The sequence below is a fragment of the Entelurus aequoreus genome, linkage group LG01, assembly GCF_033978785.1.
Source record: "Entelurus aequoreus isolate RoL-2023_Sb linkage group LG01, RoL_Eaeq_v1.1, whole genome shotgun sequence".
Taxonomy (NCBI): domain Eukaryota; kingdom Metazoa; phylum Chordata; class Actinopteri; order Syngnathiformes; family Syngnathidae; genus Entelurus; species Entelurus aequoreus.
Genome location: NC_084731.1, coordinates 89,685,055 through 89,707,843, shown reverse-complemented (window position 1 = coordinate 89,707,843; position 22,789 = coordinate 89,685,055). Strand labels below are relative to the sequence as shown.

Here is a 22,789-nt window from a genome sequence, read left to right as displayed (position 1 = left end):
AATAATTAATCGGTTTAAGATTAGGAATCATCAGGGGAGCGAAGGAAGGAGAGGAGGGGCGATGGCGACTGACGTGCGGTGCGGTTAGTAGAGGGGAAGACGAGATGGCTGTAGATGAGGAGGAGGACAAGGAGCCACGACCCGCTGGCCTCTGTTGGGGCTGCGGGGAAGACGGAGGCAGAGGGAGGAGCGGGGAGGAAGGTGGTAGGGAACCATCACTGTCGCCGTGGTTACTGCTTGGCGGGGTGGGTGGCAGCTGGAGGGCGTCATCTGGGGGGAAAGTGAGTTGAGGAATTCTTATGATTGTTGTGAGGTGAGAAAATTGAGTGGCGATGTGCGGCTGGTGTGTGTACCACTGGGCAGGCTGAGGTATTGTCCCATCTCTTTGGGTTCATCTTTGATAGCCACGGGCTTGACGTCGTCCAGACTGCGCACCTGATAAAACCAAACAGACTCTTTCACAAAAATAAACACCATGTATGTCTTTGCTGTGGGGCAGACCCAGTGGGATACTCACTGTGTGTCTCCATGGTGATGCTCTTCGCGGAGGGGCGGGGCTTAGAATAAAAGCTGGGCCTTCAACAGGCTGCGGATCTGACCTCTGACCCACGTCTGGCTCCTCCTGTTTCACTAAAATGGCAGACAGGTCCTGACTGAAGTTCCATTCAAACTCTAGGAGAGAGACAGGTCGCACTTGTTACATTTTTTTCCAATGTCAATTTCATTGTTTCATTATTCCAGTTTAAATATAAAAGGTCATCTTCATTGTTACATACAGTATGTTCTCTCACGTTCCATAACTGTGCAGTGGATCCTGGTTTCACCAGACTCTGTTCTAGCTCATGTAACGGATACCAGCAAGAGATGCCTTAAGGCAGGCCTGGGCAATTATTTTAACTCGGAATGCCATCCATCCATCCATCTTCTTCCGCTTATCCAAGGTCGGGTCGCGGGGGCAGCAGCCTAAGCAGGGAAGCCCAGACTTCCCTCTCCCCAGCCACTTCGTCCAGCTCTTCCCGGGGGATCCGGAGGCGTTCCCAGGCCAGCCGGGAGACATAGTCTTCCCAACGTGTCCTGGGTCTTCCCCGTGGCCTCCTACTGGTCGGACGTGCCCTAAACACCTCCCTAGGGAGGCATTCGGGTGGCATCATGACCAGATGCCCAAACCACCTCATCTGGCTCCTCTCGATGTGGAGGAGCAGCGGCTTTACTTTGAGCAGAGCTTCTCACCCTATCTCTAAGGGAGAGCCCCGCCACCCGGCGGAGGAAACTCATTTCGGCCGCTTGTACCCGTGATCTTGTCCTTTCGGTCATAACCCAAAGCTCATGACCATAGCTGAGGATGGGAACGTAGATCGACCGGTAAATTGAGAGCTTTGCCTTCCGGCTCAGCTCCTTCTTCACCACAACGGATCGATACAGCGTCCGCATTACTGAAGACGCCGCACCGATCCGCCTGTCGATCTCACGATCCACTCTTCCCTCACTCGTGAACAAGACTCCGAGGTACTTGAACTCCTCCACTTGGGGCAGGGTCTCCTCCGCAACCCGGAGATGGCACTACACCCTTTTCCGGGCGAGAACCATGGAAACTCGGAATGGAATTTTAAATTTTTTAATGAATGAGACACCCAGAATGTACATGAAAATAAAGAATGTGGGATTTACAATATTAACTATGAACGATAAAACACTGAATATTGACAACATATGAACGTCACACCCCCTCTCGATCGACATATTTTACAATCAAGCGAAACACAACAAAAATGCAACAAACACAGCAAAATAAGAACGCGAAGGGTAAAAAAAAAAACAACAACTACAATCTGATATATCACTGAGCTTTAGAACTTTGCTGTAAAAATCTCCTTCCGCTTCTTTCCCTGACACCCCCATTTCAGGCTGGCCATTCTGGAAACACTCTGTGGAGACGCTCCCCACCCACACTGCTTGGTGCCTCGTCTGAGCTGCTGTGACTTGGATTACCATAGTAACTAGTACATCATGCAAAAGCGCTGATTCCAACCATTGAAATACTTTGTATAGTTCAAGACTTACGGTAATTTGAAAACATGACTGCACATCATAGCGGCGGCTACAGTTTCCATCTTAAAGATCTAAAAAAATTATTTGGGAATGTCCGGCGGGCCAGATTGAAAAGCTCAACGGGCCACATTCGGCCCCCGGGCCTTAATTTGCCCAGGTCTGCCTTAAGGGCTGCGCTGGACAGTGAGTTGACAGCCAGGGCTTGACGGCCGAGCAATGCGCAACCCTCGGATTCGGATTCAAAGGGTATGTGGTACGGGAATATTGACACGGAACAGAATATGGAATTTGGGGGACTTTACCAGACACCTTTAAATACAAGCTTGTAGTACATCCAGCATTATGTATACAGGCAACAGAAGAAGTGGCTGACAAAGTTAACTGGTGGCCAACGATTAATGAGACTTGAGTAAGAAGACTTTTTTATGTATAGGCCTTGACTATTTATGTCGAGGTAGTTATGCAACTTCAGTTGCACCTTGAAGTGTGTTATTATTCATAGGTAGCAACTACTCGAGTTACATAGAAATTGATGATATCAGGATGTGTGGGCGCGACTTTGAGCCCAGGCAAGGTGCAGGGGATGGACTGTGCGTTACTTTCATTTACTGTAACTTTTTGTAAATCGATGTGTTGTCTTTTTTGACTTATATTGGAGATCCAATTACTTATTTAAATACATTTCTTTAATCCACCAACTTTTCTCTGAATTCCAATGTGAGTGGGAGGACTTTCAACCTTTAAAACATGGTCAACGCAGACTTGATAATATACACCTATACAGAAAAATACGATTTTAAAATATATCTATCAATGCATTTAATAAAACTGAAATGTGTAATTTAACATCTAAACATTTAGGACTTTATCTACTAAAGATTTGGGTATATTAAAACATGTGCAAACTTAATAGCGCACACAAAGCTGATATACCGAGGATTGTGTCTGTTAAATGAGGAAAATAGCTCTTGCTGTCCATTTAGCGTGTTTGTCTTTACGCACTATATTTGGATTATATGATAAATATTACAACGTCCACAATACTGGGTGGAGAAGATGCACATGTAATCATTTTGCGCCCCCAATGTGATTAATCAAGCCTGAAAGTGTTGTTGTTGTTTTTGTGTCTATATGATTTGCACTGCAAAAAAGACCTGATAAAATATAAGATAAAAAGACTAGATTTGAGGAAAAAATAAAATAAAATACTAAAAACTAGAGGAATTATCTGTCCATGCAGCTAGTTAATTTTACTTGAAAATACATGCTAAGTTAGGATTTCTATGTCTAGACTTTTAGGATTTAGGATCCTGTTTTTAACTTAGTATTCTTAAATTAAGCATCTCCTGGATGTTGCAGAATCTTTTAACACAATTTCCTAAGTGAAGAAAGACAAAATATCTTATTTGAATAGTTTTTTAAATTAAATTTTTAAATTTTTGCACTAGAACAGACAAACTATAATTATTTATGCTAATATTAAGATTATGCTGTAATGTCAAAGACTAAAAATAAGTAAATAGATCTGAAAACTAGGGAAATTTCAAGAAATACCATTTTAAATCTTGGCAAGTGGCAAATAATTTGCGGAATACTACCCCCATATTGCCCTGTGTGTTGCCCGCAGAGGGAGGCTTCACCGACCGGGAAGCTGAACCACGACGAGCCATAGACGGTCCCCGAGCGCTACACGATGGCTGCCAACTGGTCATCAAGAGAGGATGGGTCAAATGCAGAGACTACGGTAAATATTGCTGTACATACGTTGTGCGTATGTGACAATAAAGTAAAAAAAAAAAGTCTGTACTTATGACGAGAATGATAGAGGCTGAGAAAGAATCCTCCGTCCGTGTCGACGTATTTGGACTGTCAGAAATAAAAATAGTACAGACATTGCCATTTTTGAGCTGCCGGATAAACGTATGGGCTGATTTGGAGCCAGCAGACACTAAAACGAATAAATATATCTCCTAAATGAAAAATATTATTGCAACCCTGCATTTTCCTGTGCACCGTTGCAGCAAGTGCTGGCATGACTGGAGGAGTGCTTCTGTATTGCCCAGAAAAGGTGGTGCAGATAACACTTTGCTGCATATTCCACGACATAGCAAAACACCTGGGCTTGGAGCATGATGCCACTAATGTGGAGATAAATGACTGCTGATAGTACAAGCAAAATCATAAGCCGATCTGCACCACTTTTGCACTTGTTACCAATTGCCCACCCAGGCTTAGTAGATCACCTGCAAAACGCCCAAAAATATCTGGGCTAGGAAACAGAATGTTATTTGTAATCATATACAAACTTGTAGGTCTATTCATATCTATTCTGACTCATATTGCAGTATTTAATTAACTAATGTTGAAAAAACCCAAAACATCAATAAATGTAGCAGAGATGTGGAATTTTCTAGGGTGCTACAGAAGAAGAAAGAAGGATCATCTTTACTTTTAGAGTTAACCCATCCTCTTGATGAGCAGTGGGCAACCACCGTGTGGCATCCAGGGACCAAATCTGGGTTGTAGGTCAGCATCTTGGTCAGCAAAGCACCCATGTGTGGTGAACGTGGGTGGAGTGTCTTGCCCAAGGACACAACAACAAGTGACTGGGATGGAGGAAGCAGGATTCAAAATGGACGACCGTTTTACAAACCCTGTTTCCATATGAGTTGGGAAATTGTGTTAGATGTAACTTTGCAAATCCTTTTCAACCCATATTCAATTGAATGCACTACAAAGACAAGATATTTGATGTTCAAACTCATAAACTTTATTTTTTTTTTGCAAATAATAATTAACTTAGAATTTCATGGCTGCAACACGTGCCAAAGTAGTTGGGAAAGGGCATGTTCACCACTGTGTTACATGGCCTTTCCTTTTAACAACACTCAGTAAACGTTTGGGAACTGAGGAGACACATTTTTTAAGCTTCTCAGGTGGAATTATTTCCCATTTTTGCTTGATGTACAGCTTAAGTTGTTCAACAGTCCGGGGGTCTCCGTTGTGGTATTTTAGGCTTCATAATGCGGCACACATTTTCAATGGGAGACAGGTCTGGACTACAGGCAGGCCAGTCTAGTACCCGCACTCTTTTACTATGAAGCCACGTTGATGTAACACGTGGCTTGGCATTGTCTTGCTGAAATAAGCAGGGGCGTCCATGGTAACGTTGCTTGGATGGCAACATATGTTGCTCCAAAATTTGTATGTACCTTTCAGCATTAATGGCGCCTTCACAGATGTGTAAGTTACCCATGTCTTGGGCACTAATACACCCCCATACCATCACAGATGCTGGCTTTTCAACTTTGCGCCTATAACAGTCCGGATGGTTCTTTTCCTCTTTGGTCCGGAGGACACGACGTCCACAGTTTTCAAAAAACAATTTGAAATGTGGACTCGTCAGACCACAGAACACTTTTCCACTTTGTATCAGTCCATCTTAGATGAGCTCAGGCCCAACGAAGCCGAGGGCGTTTCTGGGTGTTGTTGATAAACGGTTTTCGCCTTGCATAGGAGAGTTTTAACTTGCACTTACAGATGTAGCGACCAACTGTAGTTACTGACAGTGGGTTTCTGAAGTGTTCCTGAGCCCATGTGGTGATATCCTTTACACACTGATGTCGCTTGTTGTTGCAGTACAGCCTGAGGGATCGAAGGTCACGGGCTTAGCTGCTTACGTGCAGTGATTTCTCCAGATTCTCTGAACCCTTTGATGATTTTACGGAGCGTAGATGGTGACATCCCTAAATTCCGTGCAATAGCTGGTTGAAAAAGGTTTTTCTTAAAACTGTTCAACAATTTGCTCACGCATTTGTTGACAAAGTGGTGACCCTCGCCCCATCCTTGTTTGTGAATGACTGAGCATTTCATGGAATCTACTTTTATACCCAATCATGGCACCCACCTGTTCCCAATTTGCCTGTTCACCTGTGGGATGTTCCAAATAAGTGTTTGATGAGCATTCCTCAACTTTATCAGTATTTATTGCCACCTTTTCCCAACTTCTTTGTCACGTGTTGCTGGCATAAAATTCTAAAGTTATTGATTATTTAAAAAAATAAAAAAAAGTTTATCAGTTTAAACATCAAATATGTTGTCTTTGTAGCATATTCAACTGAATATGGGTTTAAAATGATTTGCAAATCATTGTATTCCGTTTATATTTACATCTAACACAATTTCCCAACTCATATGGAAACGGGGTTTGTACCTCCTGAACCACGCCGCCCCAGCTAAAAGAGAACCGACTGCGATGGGTCACTTATAAGACTTCTTAAAGTTAGTGTGATGTCCACACACCAGTTAAAGTTCAGTGGGCAAGCAAAACGTTATTACATTTTGATTTAAACACCAACAGGAGATTTTAAAGTACATCAGTGACAAATTATAACCTAACTTTACCAATGTGAATTGAGCACAAAGTAAGATATGAACACACCCTCGCACATGTTCACTTTTACAGAGCTTCTGCCTACGAAAGTTCCTTTAAATGCGACAACACAAAACTTGCATCAACTTTGATGTAACCGGTTAGCAAGCTAGTCACAGACTGGTTCTACTATTGACGCAGTTTGGGGCGAAACTAATGAGGCCACTCTCACTGCTTGCTGAGTCTCGTTAAGTCTGCTGCCTCGTTAAGCTAGGTGAGCTTGACTGGAAGCCGCCGCCACTCACTAATGAGCGGCAAAAGCAACTGTCTCTAGCTACTGATGGGAGTGATATAAGAACACTATGATCATTACAACACCAGAGTTCATGAGGCATTAATGCGACTTCAGTAGTTTGATATGTACGTCAAATCAAACAAAAAGAGTCAAGTAGGAACCATGTATAATGATGAAAGGCTGCAGAATGTCATCCCAGCGGGTTAAGGAAGAATACTGTGTGATCTCAGTGGGGCAGCGGCTCCATTAAAACAATTGCAGCGGGCCGGGCGCTGCAGTAAAACGCACAGCTTCTCTACAACCGGGCCCTGACTAGTCAGAAAAAGGACCACAGACCAAGATGGGAGGCATTGAGGTTATTTAAAAACATAAAGTCATATATTCTTAAATCACGGACCAGAGCTGCATTTAAATGTAAGTGAAACATTTGAGGTACAATTGGATAACTAATGCATACAAGGGTGCGTGCAGTTGTCAACATGTTTGCTTTGGCAACGTACAAAAGCGCTCAAATCGAGCCCACTTAAAGCGTGACAAGTCTGAGGGACACTCAGGGACACTTTTTTTTTTTTTTTTTACTTTCCATGTGACCTGAACTCTTTTTCTACTCATCCAGCTATTTTGGCAGAGCAGGTAATCTGATATTCGTACAGCTGAAGGGGATTTGATTGGATTAAGGGCAAGCAAGCATGAGAAAGACAATGAGAGAGAGAGTTTCTTCTGGCTATGACTAAAGCTGCACTCAAAACCATGTGCTTATCATAGTGCAATGTGTGTGTGTGCGCGTGTGTCAGCGCGCTAGGTGGGCAGGGCTTACTTAGCAGGGAAAAAACTATACAGACCGAAGGATCCCTGGGACAAGCGGAGAACAGAGGAGCAAAGACAGTTGGACAGGGACAAAAGAGAAAGAGAGCGAGGCCAGGAGGAAGATGAAGAGGCCGCACTTCATTCAATGCACGTTGTGCGACAACATATGTTGACTACATCACAGGAATGCAGCAGCAGCATGGACCAGTGCGTTCTTCGTGAGGCTCAAATTTACAGAAGAGAGTCACGTGAAAGATGCAGAAGCAGTTACCCACCAGAGTCTTCGTCCATCTTGACTGACAGGGCGGGGCTCTGGGGGGCGGAGTCTTCACTCAAAGAATAGCTGTGCTCTGCTTGGATGTCTGTGAGGCCCAAAGAGTGAGGCAGGTCAGGAGTGACTGACAAAATACATAATTATAAATACAGTACTGGAGATCGACCGATTTTTAGTAGTCAAGGAGGCCGATATCTGCAGCCGATATTCATTTGCAGTAAATAAAATTACATTTTTTATTATTTAAACATAAATTGTGTAAGTCATTAAACAGGCTTTTTTAACAAGATTTTTTAGGGACACGTCCGACCAGTAACGTAATGTTTTATGCGGCGCTAATGTTGTGGTAAATTCAGCACCAAACTAACACCTTTATAACGTGTGTCTACTGCTTCAACAATTGCATTTCAAAATATAGAAAATCTCCTGGGAAAACTAAAAATAAAAATATGATGTATCTGTACATCACAATAACTGGCCATCTACTCAATTGTAATGGCACTTTATGGATTTAATACATTGTCGGGTTTTCCTTGTGAGAAACCCTGAAATATAGCAAACATTTAAATAAAAACAATTCTGGGCTCCTTCACGTAGCTTATAGTTTAGGCATTTTTCAAGCTGGCTGACATAATTGATTCCTGGATGTTACAGAAAGTATGAGAATGTGTGAGCTGCTGCCTGTTTTTCTTTACTTATATGAGACTCCTATTTGTCAAGATATTTACACCAAGTTTGGATTTTTGACAGCGATATCTATTCTGTCGTCTTCATGTCCATTCATCCCGGTCGCGTTGTCTTTTGATTGCGTTCGTTACGTCTCGTCTCAATTACTGTAAGGTATTATTTTCGGGTCTCCCTATGTCTAGCATTAAAAGATTACAGTTGGTACAAAATGCGGCTGCTAGACTTTTGACAAGAACAAGAAAGTTTGATCATATTACGCCTATACTGGCTAACCTGCACTGGCTTCCTGTGCACTTAAGATGTGACTTTAAGGTTTTACTACTTACTTATAAAATACTACACGGTCTAGCTCCAGCCTATCTTGCCGATTGTATTGTACCATATGTCCCGGCAAGAAATCTGCGTTCAAAGAACTCCGGCTTATTAGTGATTCCCAGAGCCCAAAAAAAGTCTGCGGGCTATAGAGCGTTTTCTATTCTGGCTCCAGTACTCTGGAATGCCCTCCCGGTAACAGTTAGAGATGCTACCTCAGTAGAAGCATTCAAGTCCCATCTTAAAACTCATTTGTATACTGTAGCCTTTAAATAGACCCCCTGTTTAGACCAGTTGATCTGCCGTTTCTTTTCTGCTGTGCCCCCCTCTCCATTGTGGAGGGGGAGACACACAGGTCCGGTGGCCATGGATGAAGTGCTCGCTGTCCAGAGTCGGGACCCGGGGTGAAACGCTCGCCTGTGCATCGGTTGGGGACATCTCTGCGCTGCTGACCCGTCTCCACTCGGGATGGTTTCCTGCTGGCCCCACAATGGACTGGACTTTCAGTAATATGTTAGATCCACTATGGACTGGACTTTCTCAATACTATGTCAGACCCACTCGACATCCATTGCTTTCGGTCTCCCCTAGAGGGGGGGGGGGGGGGGGGGGGGGTCCTCTCCAAGGTTTCTCATTCACATCGACGTCCCACTGGGGTGAGTTTTTCCTTGCCCTTATGTGGGTTCTGTACCGAGGATGTCGTTGTGGCTGGTGCAACCCTTTGAGACTCTTGTGATTTAGGGCTATATAAATAAACATTGATTGATTGATTGATTGATTGATTGAATCACCGAGCATGAACCTCCACGCGCTTTTTTAAATGAGCGTGACGGAACGTTGTCGAGCGACTCCTTTGCTGCAGTAGGGAAAACAAACAAAACGGAACCGGGAAGACGCCAGGAAAGAAGGACAAAATCTGGTTTTCCCGGCAATGAATGTAGGTTTGGACAGGTAAGCAGAGGAGACGTACTGTAGAAGACCAGCATTGCAGGAGGGAGAGAAAGGAACGGGCTGCTGTGGGTTTTTTTTTTAAAAAAGGGAACTTTTCTAATGCTGGTGCTTGAGCATTGGTTATTACTATCTACTTCACTAATATTTTTCTGGTATAATAAATACTGGCATCATGTGTGTATATATTGTCTCTGCTGATGTAGTTCTGTTGTAGTTTGTAAAAAATAAAAACAAATGAAACATAAAACAGTCTTGAGGTTTAAGCTCAAAAAGCATTGCAGTTATTTGGGAATGATTTACACTTTCACCTGTTAAAAAGTCAAGCCAAGGCTAACACAGGGTTTCGACTTTTGGTGGTAAGAGAGGAGACTGAGTTGTCAACGAGGTTTGGGGAAAACCTGATACGGTTGGTCTCACTGCCGAGTTGGCTCCAAAATCCAGCTGAAGTGAGATTTTGGGGTTCACGTCTGTGCAGATGTTGACTGAGAGGTCAAGCTAATGTGCAGGAATCCCAGGATATGAAAGCCAGTTTGCAGAGAGTTACTTGGATTTCACCCACACTTGAAACCAAACATTTTCAGGCCAGCATTTGGCAACACGTTTGGAACTATATGTCGACTCCTTTATGACATGACTGACCTGGGCTGCTGTCCATGTCCATGTGTAGGAGGGAATGCCTGTCGGCCAGCAGGGGGCGCTCTAACAGGTGGTCCTCAAAGAAACTGCTGAATAATTCACTGCTGAAGTCGTCCATCTGGTCTCCTGAGAAGGGCTGCAACACACAAACAGATTTTTGACATGAGTGACAGGAAGTAAGGCTTTCTAGCATCATAATTGTCAATTACGTTTCCTTTTACTAGGGCTACTTATGTACAATGTACAGTCGTAAAACATTCAGTCAAGAAGCTCAGACAGCTGTTCTGCAGGCGCTTTAGATGCTGAGTCAAGGGAAATATTAAGAAAAATAATTTCATGGGGGATGAGTTAGTCTTCAGCAGCAGAGGTTGAATTTGGTTTGAAACACTTAATGGAACAAACTTGTGTATACAGTGCACAGTGACGTAATTGTTTTACTTACTTCCTTACTCAGCTTTTATTATTATGGGTTTGATGGTTGTTTGTGTTTTTGCAGAGTGTCTTAAATTGGAGATATTCGAAAAGATTATTTTTCTTATCAGATGACTCAACAGCGACGTGATTACATACAACACTCGTTCATCCTGAGTTCAGATGAGTCACACAGCTGTGACGTTCTAGAAGACAGCACAGTGCTCTTGACTTCGCCAGCATCCACACGCAGAATGCACCACTGCGCGCAACATGAGTCACCTCTGTGCTGAATGATTGGAGACCTCACAAGCGGAGATCTTGATTTGATTGTAGGGAAATACATTTTAGCATCATTTTGTTGAAAGATACTAGGAGAGAGAGAGACTGGGACCGCATTAACAACATACCTTCCCCCCGCCCTGAAAGTACTGTTTAAAAAAACGAATCATGATTTTACTCAACACTGCAAAATTATCAACCATTTAAAAACAAAAACAATTGTTCTTTAATACATCGCCTTTGCGACTGTCCGGGAGATTGCCTGCGTTTTTAGCTCAGTCGTCAGGAAATTGACCTTTCACACCGGCAACCTGGGTTCGAGCCCCGATTGGAGTAATAGGAAAAAAACTAAGCAGCCGAGAGATAGAGTACACATATGCTACACAAAGCAGAGCTATGAACACCAATCGTTGCATTCCGCTGTCAAAATCGGGGGCCTCTGATTTGGTGGGGGTACTTGGCTTCAGCCCAGGTAAGCCTGTGCATTAAGGCGGCCATGCCTCCAGTCAAAAGGGATGCCTGCTGCATCGTCTCCAAAACATTATGGGCAAGCCAATCCGAGGCAAGATAGTGCGGATCATAACACTTGAAAACCAGGAAGCATAAATCATAATATTCTGCCCTGGCAGAAACCACATGAGGAGAGGGTCTCTCCAGGGAACAGATCATAAAAATATTTATTGCAGTTTACTAAAGTTTACTGAGTTTACCGTAAACTCAACCACAATGGAGGGTTTTCAAAATAAAACCTAGCACTCTATAAACATAGCCTTTTGATGCACGGTTTGCTGCTTTGTTTGTTTGAATACATATGTTTCTTCTAAGGTAAATCAACAGGCTATTTGCCGGTACTTTTATTTAATTTACATTACATTTTTATGAAAGTTCTGTTTTGTTCTGGCTAACTTGACAGTGTACAGCTCTGTGAGCAAACCACTCAGGCAGGAGGTAGGCGATGGGAAAGTGTCAATGCCGATTACCCAATGCTGCTTATTTAACACTTGTATACGAGTTACATAGGATTTCAGTCCTGGCACAAAAATATGTTCACTTTTATTCATTTCTGTTAAAAAATATGAAGTTTGTTAATGTCTGTTTTGTGAGACAAAAGTTTTGCACTTTTCCTTTGGCCAGGTTATTGTCATTTTTCCATTGTGCTTTCTGTTGAAACAGTCATTTATCCTGTGCTGAAAAGTCTTCATTCCAATAGAGAGTATATATTTTGGTGTTTATTTAATCATGCTTTAATTACATTTATTTCCAGTGTTTTCTCCCTCATTTTGTACATGGTACTGCAACTTTGCAAGTTTAAATACATGTTAAATGTTGAAAAGTGTTTATTTGAAATTATAATCAAACTGAAAAAAATGTCTCTGCCTATTTGATTGGTGGAAAGTTGACCACAGAACTTTCCTCCTGAAGGTATTATCTTTGTCCAGATGAAACAAAAATTGAGCTGTTAGGCCACAATACCCAGCAATATGTTTGGAGGAGAAAAGGTGAGGCCTTTAATCCCAGGAACACCATGCCGACCGTCAAGCATGGTGGTGGTAGTATTATGCTCTGGGCCTGTTTTGCTGCCAATAGAAATGGTGCTTTAAATGGCACAATGAAAAAGGAGGATTACCTCCAAATTCTTCAGGACAACCTAAAATCATCAGCCCGGAGGTTGGGTCTTGGGCGCAGTTGGGTGTTTCAACATGACTATGACCCTAAACACACGTCAAAAGTGGTAAAGGAATGGCTAAATCAGGCTAGAATGAAGGTTTTAGAATGGTCTTCCCAAAGTCCTGACTTAAACGTGTGGACAATGCTGAAGAAACAAGTCCATGTCAGAAAACCAACACATTTATCTGAACTGCACCAACTTTGTCAAGAGGAGTGGTCAAAAATTCAACCAGAAGCTTGCCAGAAGCTTGGGGATGGCTACCAAAATCGCCTTATTGCAGTGAAACGTGCCAAGGGACATGTAACCAAATATTAACATTGCTGTATGTATACTTTTGACCAAGCGGATTTGGTCACATTTTCAGTAGACCCATAATAAATTCATAAAAGAACCAAACTTCATGAATGTTTTTTGTGACCAACAAGTATGTGCTCCAATCACTCTATCACTAAAAAATAAGACTTATAGACAGTATTGGAAACTCAAGACAGCCATGACATTATGTTCTTTACAAGCATATGTAAACTTTTCACCGCGACTGTACATGCTGTCTATCGTTCAGCACAAGACTTGTGTTCCTCGTTTAGATGAAGAATCTATCATAAACCTCAGAGGGGGAAAACAAAAAAGTTGGGAGCAAATGAGCTTCTTTTCCAACTTCCTTGCGATGTCTTCAGGTCTAAATTGAATGTCCAAAGTTCACCAACTTCTCCAAACCTAAAAATATGTACAAATGGAGAAACGATGTCAACAAACTGACAAACTCTCCTTGCGTCTCAGGCTAAAGTCGCAAATAAATGTGCGAGCAACAGCTACTTTTGATTTTGGTTATATTAAAAACCGCATTAGTCAGCCAGTCCGAGGTGCGTCAACATAACAGTTTTACTGCATCGTGTGAGACTTAAGCTAAGTAAGCATAAAAGGATAAACTCTAACTTTGAGAAGCTCTTGCCTAATGAGTTTAGGCTGTGATGTGTTGTGCTTATAGGCAGTGATGGGCAGTAGCAAGCTACATGTAGCTAAGCTAGGTAGTTTAACTACATTTTCCATTAGCTTTTCTTGTAGCTTAGCTACTTTTAGACCCATGTAGCGAGGTAGCTTACATCAAAGCTACAAGCTACAAAGAGAAAAAATGGGACTGTGAATCCAGGCCAAAAAAAATAAAAAAATATGGCGAAAATACAATGACCTGAATTAATGAGAACATCCATACATACGGAGAAAATCCATGATGATTGGTTGGTGTTTGATGAATCACAATTGACTAAGGTTAGGGCGAAACATTACGGACTGGCCAATCAGAAGCAAGATAAGACGGATCATGGAAACTAGAAACCAAATCATAACAGTCACGCACTCATGTCACATGATGATTAAGGAGTCGGAGACAGAGGGATGCTTCAAGCTGACGACTCAAAAAAAAACATTCTTGAAAATGGCAGAGGAATTCTCTCCCGCAGATTAGATTTTTCCTTTAGTGATGAAGCTGACGTGCAGGAAACCCACATAAATTGTGTGTCCTTAGTCATATTTAGACAAATGTAGCTAGGTAGCTTACATCAAAGCTACAAGCTCCACAGAGGAAAAATGGACTGTGAATCCAGGCCAAAAAAATAAAAATATGGAGAAAATACAATAACCTGGATGAATGAGAACATCCCACAATAATGTGTGTCCTTAGCCATATTTAGACAAATGTAAACGTTTAGAGCAGGGGTCGGCAACCTTTACTACTCAAAGAGCCATTTTGGCAAGTTTCACAAATTAAAGAAAATAATGGGAGCCACAAAAAAAATTAAAATGAAAAACACCGCATACAAAGCTTAAACGCTTTGTGCTATGTTAACCAGGGGTCTCCGACACAGCACCAGCACGCACTTTAATGTGGAAATTTGATGTTAGTGCGGCCCGCAAGTTGTGAATAAATGGCGCTTGATAATGGCGCTTGATAGCGTCACACTTGCCAACCCTCGCATTTTTCCCGGGAGACTCCCGAATACCAGGGTGTGATGACACTGCTTTTGGGGACCTCTACAGCCTGCCCAAACAGCGTACCTGCTCGACCACATGCAGAATGCAGTTTCAGCTTGCTCACGTAAGTGACAGCAAGGCGTACTACCTCAGCAGCCACACATCTTACACTGACGGTACCAATACCCAGAATCCCATGCAGCCCTAACTCTTCTGCTCAACCAACGCACGGAGAGGGGTGGGGGGGTTGATGTGTGGGGGGATTTGGTGGTAGCGGGGGTGTATAATGTAGACCGGAAGAGTTAGGGCTGCATGGGATTCTGGGTATTGGTTGTGTTGTGTTTATGTTGTGTTACGGTTGGATGTTCTCCAGAAATGTGTTTTTCATTCTTTTTTGGTGTGGGTTCACAGTGTGGCGCATATTTGTAGCGTAACAATGTTAAAGTTGTTTGATACGGCTACCGTCAGTGTAAGCTGTGTGGCTGATGACTAAGTATGCTTTGCTGTGTGCAAGAAAAAACAAAACATACAACATGTGGCTGGGATGGCACGGTGCTTGTAAACGCCATAGAGGACAATTACTACAGTGCAATTAGGGCACTCCCTTTATTTAGTAATTAGAGTGTAAATAGGATTATATTTTCCCTGCGAGTTAACTATGAGAGACACTGAGATCCATAAGTCTCCTGGGAAAATCGGGGGGGTCGGCAAGTATGTAGCTGAGCCGCATCAGAGTGGTCAAAGAGCCGCATGCGGCTCCGGAGCCGCGGGTTGCCGACTCCTGGTTTAGAGAAAACAAAGCCCAAAACCTTAGTTTTTAGTAGTTTACTTTTTAAACCCAAATCATAACTGCTCTCTTCATCTAAGACAGTGGTCCCCAACCACCGGGTCGCGGCCCGGTACCGGCCCGTGGACCGATTGGTACCGGGCCGTGGCCGCACAAGAAATTAAAAAAAAATTTTTTTTTTTTTTTTTTAAATTAAATCAACATAAAAACCACAATATACACATTATATAATCAATATAAATCAATACAGTCTGCAGGGATACAGTCCGTAAGCACCGGTCCTCACGTACAAAAACACACATTAAAGTGGGTTGAGTTCATGAAAAGTTTTACTGCACATAATTACACATAATTGCACATTACCAACTGTTCCCAAACAATACACAAATCATTGTTTTTTGTCAAGATATATATAGATGTTGTTTTTTACTGTAGGTGAAGAAAATGAATAACAATTTAGGAGTGGGCCAAAGAAAAGGCAAACTACATAAATACATACAGTGGGGTGCAGGGACCCCTCGAGGTAGTTGTAGGGTGTCCACAGCTAAATGACAGATAGTTAATAGTAATAAAACCTTATTGAGTCCATTTGTACACTCTCAATTACATTAACATTTTAATTGGGAGTAACTTGTAGCTTAGCTTACTACATTTTCCAAGTAGCTTGCCCATCACTGCTTATAGGATGTTATTGCATTTTATTATTTGCAACCGGGACTGATTCTGGATCTCAATGAGGCCGTGTCATACATCAGACAACACTCCAAAATGATCAGTGCAATCTTATAAAGTTCCCCAAATTCCTCGGTGAACCAACATGATCCCTCTGTTGGTTGTGTGAAGCACACACGCCATACGAATGCAAAGATGCAATACATTTGGATGGACACTTGTTGCTAGAACAGCTGCTGTCAAAGTAGGCCTATCATTACCTACACACAGCATTCTCTGCTGGGAAAAAAGCAAAGATTTTACAGCTCACTCTCATACGTGTGTGTAATTAGGAAAGAAGAGACAGAACGGAGAAAAGACGAGGCAACAGACACAAGGTTTAATTATAAAAGCAGGAAGCGCAGTTATGCCTGTAATTAACAGCACTTGGTTTGAACACATCACCCCTCCATTCCACCAACTGCCACCATACAAGCAGTATGTCGCAATTAGGGATGATACAGACATTGGAGCCTTGAGTATTATTTGATTGATCCAATACGATACCAGTACCAATCATATATGCTTCTATTATTTTGTAGTGTGGATTGTTACAAAAGGCTTGATCAAGTGAAAGTACTCAAACAGACAACAATGGCAGGTATGAAAACACCTATATATTATCAACCATCTAGAATGGACTTTTGCTGTCTTTAAGTTAAAGTGACGTGGTAATTGGGCTTCAGCAACACCTAGTGGCCACAAAAATGAATTAAGTTAGGCTCATGACGGCTCATTAGTTGAATGGCGCAGACACGTTTGTTTCTGGATAGTTTCTGATATGATTTAGCCTTGAAAACTTGGTATGTGTAAGTAATATGCAACTTTAATTATTTGACATTTGTTTATTTTGACAAATCCGGTGTTTTAGACTACAATATTGTTCAATTAAGGACACTTAGAAGTTATTACATATGCATAGCTTGTGGGTTATTCTGTGCTTGGCTGTGGTGTAGCTGCAACCTCCTAGTATCCTATAGCCTACCATGTTTACCTTTTGTAAATGGCTTCCCTAAAATGCAAAAAAAGACCGATTTAACCCGATACTCGTTTTTAGGCTGATATCGAACCCATAAAGAATCTTTAAAGTTGAAGTTTTGGAGATATCAATATCAGATTCTGACACCCCTAGTTGCAATCCCACCAATTTCCACATATTCAACCAATCACAACAAACTCTGCGCAACCTTGCATCTTTGTCAAATTCCAGCAATTTTCCTGCACATTTGGCCAATCATCGTCATTTTTACCTATCAAATTTGTCTCTGAATGGCGGTTTAACGTGTGTGTCAACTGTCTAACGCTAACCAATCAAATGTGTCCCGACATTGCTCACCTACATGCTCACTTCCTTGTTTATACTGACAGAGATGTTGACGTGTGACGATAATCTTTCAGCAATTCTCATTTACCAAAAAAAAATCAACAAGCACTTTTCAACCGTAAAACATACACGGAAAATGTCTGCAATTTGTGGACAACAGAGCAGAAGGCGGTGTATGTAAAAATGGTAGCACACTGTAGGTAAGTGTTGGCTAACAGATGTATGGTAAATAATGCATTAAAGCCTAAAGATACATTTTATAAATAAAACATATTAAACATTAACTTAAGAGCATATCCAGGTTCTCACAGAAGTGAGTACTGTACTTCCCTCGACTCTTTTTATTACACTATATATTTGCAAGGGAGACAAATTAAGCTTGGAAATACTCAAGAGTAGTCAATGTATTTGCATTATTTAGTCATCTTCAGCATACATTATTTCTAACTGTAAAAGTTTTGCTTGTATGTTTTTCTCATGTTAAAGGCTGTGATAACATTTTAGCCTTTTTCTTACAAAAATATAGGTTGAGGCTTAAATAAAGCCTTTTTGCACATTTTTGTGTGCCATGTTGTTAAGATGATTTTGTCAGTCTTTTTGTTCATTACCTACCAATTTCTCCTGCAATTTTAATGCAACAAACATATTAGAAAAACACTGCAACTTCCATCTCAATTTTTGGGGATAATCATAACATCCCAGAAAATGTCCATGAGATACTGCAGGCAACTGTTAAATTGATGTCAAAGATACAAAAAAAATGTGCTCTGTACTTGTAATATGTAATATGCAAACAAAGCAGATTTTGATTTGTTGAAATCCTGTCCTTTTTGGGATTTCTGGTTATAAGAACACATACAATATTGATTACAAATTCTTAAAATAAGCCTCAAAACAATGCAACTTTCTATAAAAATTGCTGGGTATCAGTCATCATGATTGGCTGAAACGATCACAAAAAAGCCTGCTAAATCATTGAGTAACTAATTAATTCACAACATCACATTTTCCTACATATGTGCATTTTGTAACAATTCACCTTTTAAAGGGGCTGTTTGCAACATTTACACTGATGTCTAGAAGGCGCTAACCTTCCAATGTACAAAACCCAAAACCAGTGAAGTTGGCACGTTGTGTAAATCGTTAATAAAAACAGAATACAATGATTTGCAAATCCTTTTCAACTGATATTCAATTTAATAGACCGCAAAGAAAATATATATAATGTTTGAACTGAGAAACCTACCGGTAATTTTTTTTTTGCAAATAATCATTAACTTAGAATTTGATGGGAGCAACACCTTGCAAAAAAGTTAGCACAGAGGCCATTTTTACCACTGTGTTACATGGCCTTTCCTTTTAACAACACTTAGTAAACGTTTGGGAACTGAGGAGACCAATTTTTAAAGCATTTCAGGTAGAATTATTTCCCATTCTTGCTTGATGTGCAGCTTAAGTTGTTCAACAGTCCGGGGTCTCCTTTGTCGTATTTTACGCTTTATAATGCGCCACACATTTTTAATGGGAGACAGGTCTGGACTACATGTAGGCCAATCTAGTACCTGCACTCTTTTACTTCGAAGCAACACTGTTGTAACACGTGAATGTGGCTAGGCATTGTCTTACTGAAATAAGCAGGGGCGTCCATGAAAAAGACAATGCTTGGAATGCAACATATGTTGCTCCAACACCTGTATGTACCTTTCAACATTAACGGTGCCTTCACAGATGTGTAAGTTACCCATGCCTTGAGCACTAATACACCCCCCTACCATCACAGATGCTGGCTTTTGAACTTTGCGCCTATAACAGTCCGGATGGTTCTTTTCCTCTTTGGTCCGGAGGACACGACGTCCACAGTTTCCAAAAACAATTTGAAATCTGGACTCGTCAGACCACAGAACACTTTTCCACTCCATCTCAGATGAGCTTGGGCCCAGCGAAGCCGGCGGCGTTTCTGGGTGTTGTTGATAAATGGTTACTGGCAGTGGTTTTCTGAAGTGTTCCTTAGCCCATGTGGTGATATCCTTTACACACGGATGTCGGTTTTTGATGCAGTACCGCCTGAGTGATCGAAAGTCACAGGCATTCAATGTTGTATTTTGGCCTTGTGCAGTGATTTTTCTGATGATATTACGGACCATAGATGGTGAAATCCCTAAATTCCTTGCATTACCTTGTTGAGAAATGCTGTTCTTAAACTGTTCGACAATTTGCTCACGCATTTGTTCAAAAAGTGGTGACCCTCGCCCCACCCTTGTTTGTGAATGACTGAGCATTTCATGGAAGCTGCTATCATACCCAATCATGGCACCCACCTGTTCCCAATTAGCCTGATCACCTGTGGGATGTTCCAAATAAGTGTTTGATGAGCATTCCTCAACTTTCCCAGTCTTTTTTGCCACTTGGGCCAGCTTTTTGAAACATGTTGCAGGCATCAAATTCCAAATGAGCTAATATTTGCAAAAAATAACAACGTTTACCAGTTCGAACGTTAAGTATCTTGTCTTTACAGTGTATGCAATTGATAATAGGATTTGCAAATCATTGTAAACGTTTTTTATTTATGATTTACACAGCGTGCCAACTTCACTGGTTTTGGATTTTGTATTTCAAGCGTTATATCCCACCCTCTTCCGGCTTTTAGGACGTTATGACGTAACTACGTGCATACATAACACATGCACGCGCATTAACTTTAGGTGTTGTTAGCTAATAATAGCGATTGGGATAACTAGTGTTAGCTGTCATTGAATGTATATTCTATCATAACAACATGACTGCAAATTGTTTGTTGCTTCTCTTGGACTGCTTTTTGTATGTGTGCTGTAAACGCCTATCATTTTAATAACCACGTTAAACCCAGATTCCGATCTAACAAAGGTCTTAACTCATTCTCCTTCTATGCCACATCAATATGGAATGCACTCCCAACAGGTGTAAAAGAAAGGGCATCTCTATCCTCCTTCAAAACCGCACTAAAAGAACACCTCCAGTCAACTTCAACCCTTGACTAACACCTCCCCCCCTCCACATCCCACCTCCCCGGATTGTAAATAACCAAATGTAAATAATCAAATGTATATACTTGTTCTTTTGCTTTCTGAACTCACTATGTTCTCTGCTCGCTGTACATATCCTACCAAGTCAGACCTACACTGTTTCAATGTCCATTTCTCTGATGATGCAATTGTTGATGACTGAAGTGCTGATATCAACTAAACCCTCCTCATCCCACCCCCCGGATTGTAAATATTGTACATAATGTAAATAATTCAATATATACACTACCGTTCAAAAGTTTGGGGTCACATTGAAATGTCCTTATTTTTGAAGGAAAAGCACTGTACTTTTCAATGAAGATAACTTTAAACTGGTCTTAACTTTAAAGAAATACACTCTATACATTGCTAATGTGGTAAATGACTATTCTAGCTGCAAATGTCTGGTTTTTGGTGCAATATCTACATAGGTGTATAGAGGCCCATTTCCAGCAACTATCACTCCAGTGTTCTAATGGTACAATGTGTTTGCTCATTGGCTCAGAAGGCTAATTGATGATTAGAAAAACCTTGTGCAATCATGTTCACACATCTGAAAACAGTTTAGCTCGTTACAGAAGCTACAAAACTGACCTTCCTTTGAGCAGATTGAGTTTCTGGAGCATCACATTTGTGGGGTCAATTAAACGCTCAAAATGGCCAGAAAAAGAGAACTTTCATCTGAAACTCGACAGTCTATTCTTGTTCTTAGAAATGAAGGCTATTCCACAAAATTGTTTGGGTGACCCCAAACTTTTGAACGGTAGTGTATACTCTGATGATTAACTTGTGTGATGACTGTATTATGCTGAGAGTATATATTTCTACCATGATTGATAAAAACTTATTCGGGTGTTACCATTTAGTGGTCAATTGTACGGAATATGTATTGAACTGTGCAATCTACTAATAAAAGTTTCAATCAAAAATTGTACCATGAATTGATTTACGTGGACCCCGACTTAAACAAGTTTGAAAAACGTATTCGGGTGTTACCATTTAGTGGTCAATTGTACGGAATATGTACTGTACTGTACAATCTACTAATAAAAGTTTCAATCAATCAATCAATCAATCAAAAGGTCTTTACTCCACAAACTTACTAATTGTGAAAAATATAGACCGTTTTAACACAAATGTGTTCCGTTAAACCACTAATGGTAACATAAACTAGCCAATGGTGTTCTTGTTATATTTTTTTGCTTTGAAAAATGTAACTGAGCGAAGTTGCAAACAGCCCGTTTAAGCAATCAATGGAATTTGGGCTAAACACCTTGCATGGCTGCTAATGAGAAATACAATTGTAAAATGAAACTGCAATAATGCCATGGAGTTCAAAACAAACCAGTGCGCCCTATACTGTATTTGTTTTAATGTGGCTGCGGTGGTTTGGCTACATTTAGCTTCACTCTCTCCGAGTTAATGTGGTCCCTGTGTGTGGACTAAAGTCAAGTATAGTTCTCAGGAAAACAGAAGACGGTTTTACTTTCAGACGGTCTCTCACACACACAGAAACTTGCACACACAGTAGCATGCCTGCTCACATTCCTTTTGGCAGCTCCGTGGCCAACCAGCAGTGAGCATGCAAATGAGTTGGGTGTGTCTTTCAACAGCTGGAGTGCAAGGTCTGAATGGAGACTAAACCCCCCCAAAAAAAAAAAAAAAAAAAAGGAATAGAACACACTATTTAAAAGCAAAGGCAAACCTGCATAGTAAAAGTGCACAGTTTTCGGGCATTTGATGTACCAAAACACTATAAAGTCTATGTATATGTAAGGGTATAGAGAAATGCACTCATATTGCAGTACAAAACAAGTTGTTTAAGTTGTTGACATTTCAAGAAAAGTTTTTCCCCTTGGGAAATATTGTAAAGTGTTTTAATCTGTTCTAACAATTGATATCTGAATGTACGAACATTTTAAGAAATATTTTAGCATCCATGAACGTCATCACACATGACTAGGTACTTAAAAGTCATTCCTTAGCTTTACTAAGTTACTCACTGCTAAAAAATCACTAGAATACATTTGGATTATAACACAATGTCACCTGAAATGCACTAGCCTCAGTGACCAGGGTTCAGCCGTCAGCTTCACATGAGCATGTCGGTGTAGTGTTCGCAGCCGTGCAGGAAGACCCGCCCAGTGGCTCCATATCTTACGCTGTTTAGTAATGTGCCTGGATTTGAGTCTCGGTCGTCTCGAAAAGTT

The 22,789-nt window shown here is 41.2% G+C and overlaps 1 protein-coding gene across 1 annotated transcript in view; it reads right to left on the bottom strand.

Moving 5' to 3' along the window:
- The window catches only part of creb3l1 (cAMP responsive element binding protein 3-like 1), a 52,325-nt gene that overhangs the window by 15,483 nt on the left and 14,053 nt on the right, over positions 1-22,789 (bottom strand). The window contains exons 2-6 of the mRNA XM_062061196.1: positions 10,387-10,519; positions 7,799-7,885; positions 518-672; positions 354-435; positions 74-270 (exon numbers count right to left, since the gene is read on the bottom strand). Of these exons, the coding sequence (XP_061917180.1) occupies positions 74-270; positions 354-435; positions 518-672; positions 7,799-7,885; positions 10,387-10,519 (654 nt within the window). The remainder of the gene's footprint in view (positions 1-73; positions 271-353; positions 436-517; positions 673-7,798; positions 7,886-10,386; positions 10,520-22,789) is intronic.